The 14611-nt window shown below is 42.6% G+C and overlaps 1 protein-coding gene across 3 annotated transcripts in view; it reads left to right on the top strand.

The window, feature by feature from the left end:
- The window catches only part of Nbas (NBAS subunit of NRZ tethering complex), a gene marked incomplete at its 5' end in the record, with an annotated part of 266027 nt that overhangs the window by 33983 nt on the left and 217433 nt on the right, over positions 1-14611 (top strand). For all 3 annotated transcript variants that reach the window (XM_087199614.1, XM_087199615.1, XM_087199616.1), the window contains 1 exon segment: positions 5911-6049. In XM_087199614.1, the coding sequence (XP_087055740.1) occupies positions 5911-6049 (139 nt within the window).

The following is a 14611-nucleotide window of genomic DNA, read 5'->3' on the forward strand; positions in this document are numbered from 1 at the left end:
GGCCTGTGAGCTGCATCTTCCTAGTTGCCAGCGATGCAGTTGACATTTTTTAGGTGATTGAAAATACTCAAAACAGGATACTTTGTGGCTCTTGAAAGTTATTTCCCAGCGTCCATAAAGCTTTGTAGATACGTAGCCTCACTTCTTCCGACACCCTGTATATAGCGCTTTTCGTACTGTGCCATAAACAAGGCATTATGAAATAGACTCCGTAGCCCACCAGGCTTAAAATATTTATGAGCTGTCCATTTTGAAAAATCGTTTGAGGAGCTGTTCTGTGCCATCCAACGTCAGGGAGTCCAGTTCTGCTTGGGGGGTGCAAAGTCAGGCGTATTAAATTTTATACATGCTCCCATATTGGATTCTGAGCTCTAAATTATATCTTAAGGACTTTCTAGCCAGATGCCACTCAATTTTAAGTGTACTATATACTGATTTACCAAGTTGTCAGGAGAATGATTTTATTACCAAACTAAGCAAAATTTCCAGACCAGGAAAAAATTTCCTGTTTTGTTTTTTATAAGCAGTCTTTCAGTCTAATTGATTTCTGTGATCATCCTTAAGCGCATGTTGACGAAATAATCCAGTGCGTCATAATTTGATAAATTTGATAATTTAATAAATTTCATAAATGAGCTATGTCTTCCAGAGCCCAGAGAGTCCCCTTAAACGTAATGTAAAGTGTATCCCACAGTCTGGTCCTTGACCCCAGCATTGAGATTCCCGGAGACCTGGTTAGAGTTGCAGATCAGCCCCTGGTCCGGAAGGGTAGCTCATTGTGTGTGGGTTCATGGGCCCTCTGGGGATTCTGATGCCTTCTTCATGTTGGAGAAAGGCTGACTTTGTCTTGCTTACGTGTGCTTTCTTCTTCTAAGTTCTTCATCTGGTTGGTTAACAGCAGAGTTTAAAACTCTGTACTCGGGGGTAATGTGTAGTAATTAATTAAATAGGTGATGTTTCAGGTTTCCCAAGGGAGGAGCTGCTTGTAGTTCAGAAGGTTAGGTTATGTTTTTGGAGCCTTTACTTTGACAGGCCTTCTCTTGTCTAACCAGTCTAACCCAGGGCCTCTGCCATGCTAGTTCAAGTGCTATACCATTGGGCCAAATCCCAGCCTTTTGCACATTTTTAAATCGTGGGACATGGAGCCTTTTCCTCCCCCTTCCTCCCTTCTTGTTGTATGCTTTGGGCACATCAGGCATTGACAGTACACACAGAAATTCTCATTGTTTTGAGCTTCCTACGCTGTACTTTGGCTTGAAGGAGTTCTGAGCCACTAGAGGGCAGATTCTTCTAGCCAGTGTCAGATTGAAGAACCTTCTTGATAAACCTTTTGACTTGTTTTTGGAATCAGTTTTCAGGGTGGCTCCCAACTTTGTTGTCAGCAGTGTTGCATACAGTGTGATGCTCAGGGCCTTGTGTCCTGTCTCTCTATTAGGTTTTCTCCCATGTCTGGGTTACTGTTCCTGTTCTTATTTGGCCTCTGCCTTGATTCAGGCTTCTTTAATTCTTTCCTTGCATGTGTGCACCTTTCCCCATCACTTAGTTTATTTTTTTGTCTGATATCTCTGTTCCTGCTGTGAGTTTTAGACTCTTCAGGCTGTCAGGGCTGGAAGACTCAGTTCACCATTTGTTCAGCTCCTTCATTCTCTGGCGGGAGGACTGAAGCTAGCACTGTTAAGTCAGGGCCAGGGACTCTGTCTTCCTCCCCTCTGTGCACCCAGATGTCCTCACTGGTAGTGCCCTGGTGGGTGTTTCTTGGCTGCAACTTCAGCGGTCAGTGGTGCCCAGGATGCAGAGATGAATTAGATGCAGTCTGCATCCAGGCAGCTCCGTGTTTAGTTCTGGAGGTGCTCAAACAAATGCATAGCGCAGGAGGTGGGCTGGGACAGGCGCTCAAGAGGGAGTACGATGCAGCCTGTGTGGCGGAGGACCTGCACGTCTGTCCTGGTGCTGCCGCCTGCCATTAGAGGCCAGAAGCACTCGTGTGTCTGCAGTTCTCTGTGCCTTGAGCTCCTTCAGTGGCTTAGAGAGCTTTGCCCTCCATGGCTTGTCGCCTAGGAGATTATCTCGAGGCCATCTTTGCACCTGTGCCTCCCCTTGACACCATCTGACCTCTCCCGAGTGCAGTTAATGGGCCTTGCAGCCCTTCTTGTCTCTAACCTCTCGGTGGCCCCACATCGTGTCTCTGTGGGGCAGGGGGAAGCTGAGCACGTGGCTTGGTCCAGGCAGCATGCTGTACTCGAGACTGGTGAGGGAAGTGGTGCTGGAAGGCGTTTCTGAGAAGAGTCAGGCCTGGGCTGTTGGGACAGCACCGCCCCCCCACGCCCGCACCGGGCTGAGGCCCTCGGCCTTTGCAGCCGTGTACAGGGAAGATTGACAGCGAAGGCGTCTCCAGATCGCAGGGCTACCCAGTACCCTGACTTGTTGACCTGCATTTCCTGCCCTGTCTGTGAAATTTGAGTTTGAGGACTGTTGGGAAAGATAGTCTCATTTTTCTCTCTGTTTCGTTTTTGTTAAGGAGAGGTAAAGTTTCGTTAATTTCCACATACCATGTACTTTAGTGTGGAGAATTATTATTTAGACTCTAAAAATTGTTTCATTTTGTATCTTCATATGATAATTTGAAAGTAGGTGTAATTATTTTCTTCAAAATGTGACTCTAAAATTAAGCACTTAACCAAATATCTTCTACACTTAGGGATTTAATGGTTACCACTGCATGTAAATATTCTGGGTGGAGGAACTTAATGCAGAAAATAACATTAATAACATAAATTGTTCTCTACAGAATTTTCTGTCTGTAGACTTAATTTCTATAAAAATCTAACAGTTATTTCAGTAAAAGCTTAGAGAATGCTTAAGATATAACCACTAATATATAAACAACCTCTAAATGTCACAAAGCACATTATATGCTAATTTCCTTTTCAGTATTTAATTAGACTTGTGGGTTGATGTAAAATGTACAGGCCACTTGACTGATATTTTTCCTTTTGGACTTCATTAATTTGAGAATTTATGTACATAATTTGGAATACTGTATCTTAATAGTCCTCGTTTTGAGTTTGAAAAAAGTACTGAGAAAAATGTCCTGCGTACCCAAGCACCTGTCACTCACAATTTACAAGTGCTGCCTCTTCTACCTAAGAGACTGTGTCATGTACGCATGGAGATCTCTGAGTGTAGAGACGTTAGCACAGACACTGTTTCCTGCTCCCCTGCTGCTTCATTTCCTGTTCTCTGGTTGCAGTGTCACAGTGTTGGAGCCTCGCCTTCCACTATGTGTGTCCGTGTCTGTCCTGCCTGCTATAAATACAGTCTCACTGGTGATTTACAAGAGTCACCGCATCCCTAACCATCCTCACTGCACGGAGCATTCTCACTTAAATGCAGTCTCAGTAGCTGAGAAGTGCGACCGTGTCCCTACCCCTTCTGTAGGAGGGTCGATGTACATCTGTGCTGTTTAATCTGCACTCTTGGCCTTTGGTTTTCTTCTCCTCTGACTTGCTGTTGCTTTTTCCTTGTCTATCTTTCTTTTAGACAGGAGGGGGAATCTTTATGCATTCTCTCTACTAATACACTATTACCTTTATATGTTGTAAAAACCTCTCCCAGTGTGCAATGTGCTATTTCATTTTATAGATAGAAGTTTTAAATTCTACTGCCGTGAGATTTGAAGGTGAATGTCTTCATGACACAAGGGTAGGGAGACTTTTCCAGGTCAGGATGTGCAAAGCCCAGGTCATAGGGGAGGACTGAACATGGTGGATGTGGCCACCCGCACCTCTCCATGTGAATCAACGTGGGTCTGGTTGCATTACATCGTTTTGTTTGGTACTGTGAAGAATTCTGCTAGAGTTTTCTTTGACATGTCCTGTGGTCTGCAGATTAACCCAAGATGAATTGGCATCTTTAAGGTGAAGAGTCCAGCAAAGAGCGTGGCATCTTGCTCACTCACAGACATCTTGAAGACATTTTCTTGGTGCCTCCTTCACTAGTTCTTGGCTTAGCGTCTCTCTTTGTAGTTCAGGCTGGCCTTGAACTCACTGTGTAGCCGAGGCTGGGCTTGAACTCACAGCAATACTCCTGTCTCAGCCTTCTGAGTGCTGGAATTATAGGTATGCAGCACCACACCTGGCAGGTTATTGGTTTTTAAAAGTTTATTTTATGGAGTCGTGTTTTCTGTTTGAAAGTTACATGTTTTGTTTCTGTTTATTTAGAAGAATTTATCCTAGCAAACACATTTTGGGGAGAAGTTCTTCTCTGTAAAAATTTGAAGCGTGTAGACAAGGAGCGACACCACAGTGCCTCCCTGGTGCGTTTCCCCCGGGCAGGGCCTCGTGAAGCCTGCATCGCTTCTCCTTGGTCCCAGCCAGCCCTCCCTCCACCTCCCTCTGGGTCCTTTGACATCAAACTCTGACAGCAAATCAGTGCATCTGCAAATATTTCTGTGTATTTCTACAAAGTAAGGGCTCTATGAAGACACAAACACGATGGCATTGACACACCGAGGAGTGATGATGGACATCCACTCCCTTGTCGTGCTCTCCGGAATTCACTGGTCTGCCCTCCACTTCCTCACTCTTTCACTCTCTTGTCGTCTTCCCCGCCATGTATGTGTGCACACGTGTGTGTTTGCATGTTCCTAAGAAACCAGACTAGGCCTTTTGTTGGGTGCATGTTCAGAGGGTTGTTTAAAATGCTTTTTATTAGCTTTTTGTCCAAATTGCTGGTGAGACTCAGAGGGATGGTGTGGCTCCACCCGTACTGGGTATGCGTTTTGGGGAAATATTTCAGTGGGACAGGATCATGTGACAGAAGCGATGGTGTGGGTCAGTGACACTTGCTCTGCCAGCCTGACTTTGGACCCGAGTCCCTCTTGCTGTGTTCTGGCTCTGAGGGTTTGCTGAATGGGGGATCAGTCCAGACAGATGGCCTCCAGCTTTTTCTCTGACTCACCGCTTTTGCTTTGCTGATGTGACCTTATTAGAGCCATATATAAAACAGCAAATGGAAAACGGCTCCAGTGAAGGCTCAAGTCGTGTTTCTGTGAAAAGTGTGAGTACAGACTTCATAGATTTTGAGTTGGGCTAAGCTCTGTGGCTAAATCTCAAAGGATTTTTGTCTAGCTTTGGAAATCTTAGATCTATGAGAATATGGTAGAGGTGAGTGTTCTTTGAAGATAACAGTGTATAGTGTCAGTGTAATAACTGTTACTCTTACTATTTGGTTATGAAAATTTGTTTTATTTTTTCATAAAATAATTAAACCCAGGGCCTCCACATTGAGCTATACCCCACCTCTTTTTTGGTACCGGGGATCGATCTCTGGTTCTTGTGCTTGCGAGGCAGGCGGCATAACCACTGAGCTAAATCCCCGGCCCCCACCCCACCTCTTTTTTATTTTGAAACAGGACCTTGAGTCACTGTTACCCAGGTTGGGTTTGAACTTGTAACCCTCCTGCCTCAGCCTCCCAGAGTTCTGAGATTACAGGTGTGTGCCACCTCGTCCAGCTTGTCATTTCTTTCTGACGTGCTGTACTGGTGCCCTTGTGGTATCAGATACAGATGATGTGTGTGCACCTGGTGAAGCTACACAGATGCTCACAGATGCTTACTGGTGTCGATCCGGGTGGCGTCTTCAGTATGCAGTGACCAGGCTTAGGACATTTCTCTGGCTTTCCGAGTGCCCCACTGAATGTTTAAGCATTGCTTCTGCATAAGTGAGGGTAAAAGTCCAGTTAAAGAAATCATTGGATTTCTGGTGGTTATTTTGCCTAAAATGCTGACCTTCCAGGCTTAACACATACTAATTTTGATTTAGTTTTCTTGTGAAGGTGAATGTTTCTGTGATCTCTCTTTTGCTTTTACCTTGTTCATATTTGCAGTTTCAGTTCTTTCTCTCTTCCAGACTTCTGCTGGTTGGTGGCTGTGGAGACTCTGAGGTGGGCGTTTCGAGGGCGGCCAGCTGTGGCCTGTTCGTGTGGAGAGTCCTCTCAGGGTCGCCGTATTACAAGCAGGTCACCAGTGGTGGAGACAGCGTCACTGAGGTAAGCGCTTGCCACGGTGTTTTACTTTCTAATTGCTTTAAACAAACACACCCTCTGTGAGACTGAGTGGAAGAAATAATTTTGTCTTCAGTGAGGGAGACTAATCAGTGCTAGTTCAGCTGTGGTACTTCTTTCAGATATCAGGTTTAATAAAGTGAATTTAACTTGACCAGTAGTTTTAGTTATTAGAAAAACAGCCAAACCGTGGTCTCGTTCCTCGGGTTTGCTGAGTTAGTGTTAGTGTTTAGGAGGCCCTTTTGTGTTTGAGCTGCTGTTCTGAGCACTAACTCATGGACCAGCTCACTTCACTGACCCTTTGAGGTGGTGCTGTTGTCAGCCCGAGCCTCTTCAAGAGGAAGGGAAGTGCGCTTGGGGAAGTTGTCCTGGGGCTCCTCGCTAGCAAGAGGAGAATTAGAGTCCACACCAGCTGGAGCTCCCAGCCTGTGCTCTTGCTCACTGTGGTGCACTTCTTCCGTAGCATCTCCTGTCCTTCTGCACTCTTCATCTGTCCATTCGTTGGTTTTTTCCATAATTATTCATTGGGCTTCTCTTTTGTGTCACACTCCCCTGTGTTGGTCAGCTTTTTGTGGCCATGACAAGATTCCCAGACAAACACTTCCCAAGGTGGAAGGGTTCATTCTGGCTCACAGTCCCAGAGGTTCAGTCCATGGTGGCTTGGGCCTGTTGAGGCCTAGTCTATCATGATGCGAGTGCGGCGCTCACCTCATAGTTCTTGGGAAGAGGTGGGGGGTGGAGAAGGAAGGGAGGATGAGGTCCTTATTGCCCTTTCAAGGACACAGTGCCCCTGATACAACTTCTTCCACTAGACCCTCACCTTCTAAAGGTTTCCCACTCCCAACAGCACCACAGGCTGGCAACCACACCTCTAACGCCTGAGCCTTTGGAGACGAGTACCAAAGCATGCTGTACCGTGACAGCTAACCTCCACAGAAAGTTGATTGGTTTAAGAGATGCTGCATGGATCAATGGATCATGAGGCCACTAAGCCATTGATGAGCTCATAGCTGAATGGACTGCTCGGAGATAAGGCCTAGTTGAGGGAAGTAGGTCACTCAGCGCCTAATTTTGAAGGCCTTATCTTGCCTCTGACTCTCTCCCTTCTGACTGCCTTAAGGTGAGTGGCTTTCCTCAGCCACACTCTCCTGCCGCCTTTACCGCAGGCATAGAAGCAATGGAGCCACATGCCATGGACTGAACCTTCTGAATCTGTAAGCCAGGGCAACCTTTCCTCCTTGGAGTTGTTGTCTCAGATTTTTGTCGTGGCAGAGGAAAGCTGACTAACACAATTCCTTTCAACTATAATAATCACTGTAGAAACTTAATGGAAAAAAAAAAGTTAATGTAGGCTCAGCTTCTACACCATTGTAATAATGCAGACAATCCCATGAACAAGCAATGAACAGTCCTAATATTTCTGTCACTTGCCACATAAACATTGGTACCTTATTTGTGGCAAAGCCTGCTGTTGTCTGTCCTTGGCTTGTTCCAGCCGGTAATCATAGGACCCATGGGGAACCCTCTTGAGGCCTCTGTATCTTAATTTATGACCTTAGAAGGGAAGAGAGGGATAAAAAGTGGGACCTTTTATGTGTTAGATCGGAAGCAGCAGTATCTCTTTATTTAAAGCTAATCGTATGACTCCTCCTAGTTTCAAAGGGTCTGGGAGTAGTTCTCCAGTTGCCTAGAAAAGTGAGAAAAACTAGGTGTTGGTGGATACTAACTGGCTCTGTCTACCACGTCACCATCCTGCGTAAACTACATGAAAGCAGGCACGTGATCAAAATCACACAGCTCATGCTTAGCATGTTTCCCGTGATGGGTGGGCAGTGTTGTGTGATAGTCAGTTAGATTTCTGTATGAGTGAGGGAAGAAGCCAAAAAATTAAGCTGAAGCACAACGCAAATAAATGTGTTTGGTTGTTTACCTCAGTAATGCATTTGCCCTGTTATTTTTCTTGAAATAGACTGATTTAAAAATAACCTTCTAAAAGAATAAATGGTTTGGTATTGAAAAGGAACTAATGCAGATGTACCTTTGAAAAGAAATCTTCAGCAACTATAGTAATCTTCCATCATTACTTTTTAGCATTTGACATGTGCTGAAATCTATAATTGTGATTTCACCCAACAAAGTGGTCTTTTTTTCCAAATGAGATTGACTTTTACTGCTTTATGTGGCACCTGACCTTACATCCATTTATGTTTGTAGCTCAGCTTATGCGGTCCTGGGCTTTCTGTTTGTTCTCTGCTTCCTGTTCTGCCACCCATTGATTCTGTCTACAGAAGTCAGGCAGGAGGGCATTGTGAGGCTTATCAGCCACCTGTCAGACCAGAGGGCTGAGAGCCCTGAGGTGAACACTGAAGGCAGGAGTCAGTATGGGCCATCTCCCACTTTTGCTACAGCACTTCCCTCTCCCTGTGAAATTGTATCCATGTCTGATTCATGTTATGGTGATTACGCCTTAATTACCAAAAAATAAGGGTGAGGTAGGAGTTACTTGTACATAACTGGGCACATTGTTTCTTTTCTCTCTCTCTCTCTCTCTCTCTCTCTTTTGTTTGTTTGTTTTTTTGATACTAGGGATCAAACTCGGGTCCTTGCGCTTGCGCAGCAGTCGGCGAAACCACTGAGCTAAATCCCCAGCTCCATTATTTCTTTTTTATAGGGATATATTAGCCATGTTTGTCTTTCTGGCTTAATTCATACAGTTTGTAGTTTTATATGTGACAGGGCAAATCTCCAAAAGTGTTTGAAGATTTTTTCTCCCTCAAATCTATCTAAAGGAAATATGATGCCTGAAGCTTATTTGCAAACAGTTTAGTCAAAATACAGTTATTAAAAAAGTATATGTAAGAAGCTGGGTGTGGTAATAATACATGCCTTTAATCCAGCACCAAGGAGGCTGAGGCAGGAAGAACATGAGTTTCAGATCCTCCTGGCGATTTAGGAAGACCTTGTCTGAAACCAGACCAAACCAAATCACACAACACAACACAGCACAACAGAACATAACACAAACAGCATGTGTAGAGATTAAACAATGTGACAGAATATAAAAGACTGGTCACTCCGGTGAAAGGTTTGCTGACAGTTTCTTATGTGATCATTTTTACTTTTCTATAGCTGTGAAATTGGTCAAAATTTTACATTGAGGTAAAAAGAAAAAACTGGATGAGCTTGGAGGAGGCAGGGAGATGTAAAGGAGGCGAAGTGTGAGTGTGTTTTGGCACTGTGTTACTGAGCAGCCGTGTGCCCCAGTGCTCTGGGACGGTGGTGTGCCGGAGTCCGCTTGTGTACTGGAAGCCTTTCCCCGAGGCTCTTTAGTTCCCCTGGGCGCTCTCGGCTCCTCTGGAGCATTGCATGCTGCTGGGATGTGCATGGTCCTTCTCTCCCTGACCTGAGGCTTTACTGGAGTCTTGCAAAGGGGAATTGCTTGTGCACTGACAAAAAAGGTAGGAAAAATATTGAATTGCAAACTGAGTGCCCTGCTGCATGATTAACTTCTTGAAATGCTGCAAGTGTATTTTAATTACATTAGTGGTTTTTTAACGTGTCTTGCAGCTAAACTCACAGTCATTCTGCAGAGACCTAACATCATCTGAGATTACAGGATTAGCTGCTTTTGTCAGGTGGACGACATTGTTCTCATCGAACCTCCTCTTAATGTTTGTTTAAGGCTGCAGTTGTACTGGGATAGATATCGACGGGAAAGCGCTGCTGATGTATATATTCTAGTCTCTCCCCAGGCTGCCAGATTGTAAAAGAGACTATGCAAAATTCAATATCCGCATTGAACAAAATTTCTAAATTAATGTCAGTGCCATCCATGTGACGTCTTTTTGTATGTTCATTTGTTCAACATCGAATCACTGCTGCAGGCATTAGGAATAGAAAGATAGACTTGCTCTGTCCACAGCTAAGTACAATCAGCTGTCACCGGAACCAGATCAGAATTCAATACCAGGGCCAAAAGGAGGACCCAGGCTCTTATGTGAGAAGGCTGGTGCTTAAATCCCAGCTCGCATCTTGCCAGTCATGTACCGAGCTGTCTGCCAGGGTCAAACCAGGTGACACATGTCAAAGCACTCAGTCAACTCTCAGGTGTTCTACAAGGCTATTCTTGTCCATTTGTATTCTTAAAGTCAAAATTTTGGATAAAAGTACATATAAAATTGACAAAACTTTCTTTTTTTCTTGGTGTAGGTAGATCTGGCGATTGAGCTCAGTGCGCACTAAGTTACATCTATTGAGCACTGTAAAATTTTTTCTTTTTTTTAATAGTTCTTTTTTTTTTCTTTTCCCCATTAAGTTTATTGGTACATTTTAGGTATAAAATACAGTTACATTCATCATTGGGATCTTGTACCATTACATGAGTCTCTTGGTTCTTATTTTTTTTCCCCTTCCCTTGCCCTCCCTTCACCCCCTCCACCCTTCCCTATTTGTAAAGACCTTTTTTCCATTTTTTTCCTCTTCTCATATTTTTTCCTTTCCCTTTTTTCCCTTCCCCTCCCCCTCCCAATTCCCCTGCTCTTTTAGACCTTTTCTTCCTGTTACACAATATCAGTTATACATTTTTAAAATTACAATAATAAGATCTAGGAGACATTACCACAGATTTTCCAGAATTTAAAAGGATATAGAAAGCATATTACAAAAATCTTTTTTGAAATAAATTTGACAACTTCTAAGAAGTAACTTAGAAGACAAATTAATGAAACTAACTCTGGAGGAAATATAAAATTTGAATAGCACCTATTAAAGAAAGTATATTCCTAGCTTGAAAACCTACCTATATGACAACAGCAGGCTCGTAAACATTTTAACTGATAAATTATATCAAACATTTAAAGCAGAAAAAAGAAGGAACACTTCTCCCCTCATTTTAGGAACTCAACATTGTGCTAATCCTAAAACTGGATGAAGATAATAGAAGGAAAAGATATGAACATAGATAGAAATTTGTTTAACAAAACAAACTCTTAGAAGTCAGATCTGGCAGTATGTAGAAAGTGGTTTTATTATAGGGATGGCAGTGTTGGTTCAGCATTGGAAGATCCACCCCCAAAAGTCATCATTTTAACAGAGAAAAGGAGAAAGCCATGTGATCCTGTCACGAGTTGGAGAAAGAGTATTGGACTAAATTCTACAGCTGTTCATAGTAAAAGCTGTCAGGAGACTAGAAGGAGAACAGAAACTTCTCAACAGATCAAAGACATGTACTCCATACTTCCAACAAAAACTCCTTCTATGAATGGAGAAGATACAATGCTTTCTCCCTAAAGTGGGGAACAAGGGCATATATGCCTACTCTTCATCTGTCCATTAGACTTTGAAACATAGGTCTAAATCAAAATAGTCTGGCAATAAAATGACACAACTAGGATAGGATTGGCACAGCAGAAGCAAAATCTTTATATGTAGATGAAATGACCATCTACAGAGAAAATACTAGAAATCTCTAGGAGCCCCTAGAACTTGTATTTGAATTTAGCAGGATTAGAAAACACAAAGTATATATAAAAATTCAGGTCTATGTATACTTGCTATAAATGAAGAACTGGATATTGAAATTTAAAAGTTATGTAGGAGTACAAAGGACCCAGAAAAGCCAAAAACAAAAATAAAAACAGTGTTGGAAGACGGTTAGCACCCAATTTTAAGACTTCTTCTAAAGCTACAGTAATGAAGGCAGTGTTGGTGTAAGAAAAGATATATAGATCATTTGAATAAAACAGAGAATCTAGAAATCGAACCACACATATATGGTCCACTGAGTTTTGAAAGATTATTTAACATTAGCATTTTATAGAATATAAACTCAATTCAAGAGCCGAGGAAGAGATAGTGTCTCAGCAAACAGCACTAGAACACCTGGTATCCGTATATAAAAAATTAACCTCAACCCTTTTTTTCCATACATGAAAATAACTTGAAGGGATCTATGAACCTAAATAAGAAAGCCTAAAAGTATAAAACTTTAAGAAGAAATTATAAGGGAAAATATTTATGAATTCAGGGTTGGCAAGAACTACCTAGGATACAAAAAACACGATGTATAAAAGAAAAAAATTGATAAATGAGATTCCATCAAAATTTAGAACTTTAAATGACATCGTTAAAATGAAAAGTAGTCCTTAGACTATATTTACAATGCATAGAACCTATGAGCAGAATATATAAAGAATTCTTAGAGCTCATTAATAGACAACCCAATTAAAATGTAGATATAAGATGATAAATAGCCAGTATAGCACAAGGAATGGTGTGCAACTCTAGAATCAGAAAAATACTAATCAGTACAATAATAAGATTGAATTATACACTCATTAGGGAGATGAAGTTAAAAGTTTTAAAAGCCCTGTCGTGACTTTTTCTTTTTGTTGGATTCTCCCTCTTTGCGTTTAATTTGTCACGCCCAATGGATTCATTCTGCTGGGTTTCCTGGGATTGTGATCCTCATTGTCTTTTCCTAGCGTATTGTCTAAAAATTTTTGGAGTGCCGATTTGATATTCATGAAGTTCCTGAGGTGCTCTTTATCATGAAAGTATCTTATTTCTCCATCAATTTTGAAAGATAGTTTTGCAGGGTACATCAATCTGGGTTGGAGGCTGTTTTCCTTTAGGGCTTGAAAAACATCACTCCAAGCTCTTCTTGCCTTGGGGGTTTGCATTGAGAAGTCTGCTGTGATTCTGATGGGCTTTCCTTTGTATGTGATTTGTTTCTTTTTTCTAACTGCTTGTAGAATTTTGTTCTTCTGTTGGATTTCTGGAATCCTAACTATTATATGCCTATGTGTAGATTGTTTTTGATCAAGGCTGTATGGAGTCCTATATGCCTTACCTATCTGTATGTCAAGTTCTTTTCTCCTCCTTGGGAAGTTTTCTGCCATCACCTCTGTGAAGAGTTTTTTTATGTCATCTGCACTCTCTCCTCTTTCCTCACTGACTCCAATCAGTTTTATGTTATTCTTCTTTGCATCGTCTAGCAGCTGCTGGATTGATTTCTCGTGTTCCCTTACAATTTTAAAGCAATTTTTCTTTTCCTCCTCACTAATTGCAATCTTATCTTCTGTATGTGAAATTCTATCCTCACATTGGTTCATTCTGCTGCACAGACTTTCGATGGAGCTTTTAATCTCTTGGAAATCTGTTTGTATCTGTTTTATGGATTCCATTTGTTTCCTGTGTTGGGATTCCATCATGTTCCTCAGATTCTCTGTTTTTTTTAATGTGTGTCCTCTCTAGATTTATTAATCATGTCTTGCACCATGAGCAAAATCTTTGCTGTTATCTGAGTAATTATATCTGATTTCATTTTTCCCAGATCCTCTTTTGTTGCCAGTTCAGAGAATGCAGGTGGTTGAGTATCAGAATGTTCCATCTCATTTCCCTTTGGGGTTGCTGGAGGTGATCTGGAAGTCTGTTTTTGAGGCTTGTGTATGTGTCTTCTCATTTCCACGGGGTGGGGGTGGGGTGCTTCTGGCACCCACGGAGCTCACCTTCTCTGCCCTAGGAGCTTGGGATGGCAGTGGGGGAGCTTCCTTCCCGGTGCTGGGACTGGCTCACCTTGGCCGTAGGAGCCTGGGATGGCAGTGGGGGAGCTTCCTTCCGGGTGCTGGGACCGGCTGAGCTTCACTGCCCTAGGAGCCTGGGATGGAGGCGGGGAAGCTTCCTTCTGTAAAATTTTTTCTTATTTTTAATTTTTGAGACAGGGTCTCGATAAGTCATCCAGGCTGGCCTCCAACTTGTGATCCTTCTGCCTCAGGCTCCCGATATTCGGGATTACAAACCTGTTCCACATACTCAGATGAATTTTTTATTTTATTGAGACTGCTGCTTTTTCTTGTTTTAAAATTGCATCATGTTTTGCTAGTGCATGTTAATATTACATGGCTGTAGAGTTTGTTTTGGGAAGCTGGTTCATACAATGAACATAACTTAATCTCATTTTCATTACCCGCCTCTCATGGTCCCTCCCCCCTTCTGGCTTATCCCCTTCTCCTGTCCCGAAAGTCTACCCGCTGGTCGCCTGCCCTCTCTCAATTTATTTATTCATCAACTCATGCATGTTTTAGGTTCCTCATTTAATAAAAAACATGTGATATTTAACTTTCTGAGTCTGGCTGATTTCTCTTAATGTGACTCATTCTTATCCATTTTCCTGCAGATGATGCGATACTGTTTTTCCTCTTGTGTTGGTGGGCATCGAGACCAGTCCCACCACTCAGCCACTGTGCACTGTGCTGTTGTGAAAGTGGGAGTGTGTGGACCACTGTAATGCGAAGTCCTTCATTTTTTCTGAAATATACCCAGGTGATCTAGCTGGGTCCAGAGGGTGACTTTACATTCCGTCTTTTGAGGATCTCCTTGCTGATTTCCACAGTGGTTGTACCAGGTCATGCTCCCACCAACAGTGCAAGAGAATTCATTTTCCCTGCATCCCCACCAGCATTCGTTGTTTATTTTTGTATTTTTGATGATGGCTATTCTGTCTGCGATGAGATGGAATCTCAATGTTATTTTAATTTGCATTTCCCT

The sequence above is a fragment of the Heterocephalus glaber genome, unplaced genomic scaffold (genome assembly GCF_053883595.1).
Source record: "Heterocephalus glaber isolate CG9 unplaced genomic scaffold, H.glaber_assembly_v1.0 deba00001724, whole genome shotgun sequence".
In the NCBI taxonomy this organism is placed as follows: Eukaryota; Metazoa; Chordata; class Mammalia; order Rodentia; family Bathyergidae; genus Heterocephalus; species Heterocephalus glaber.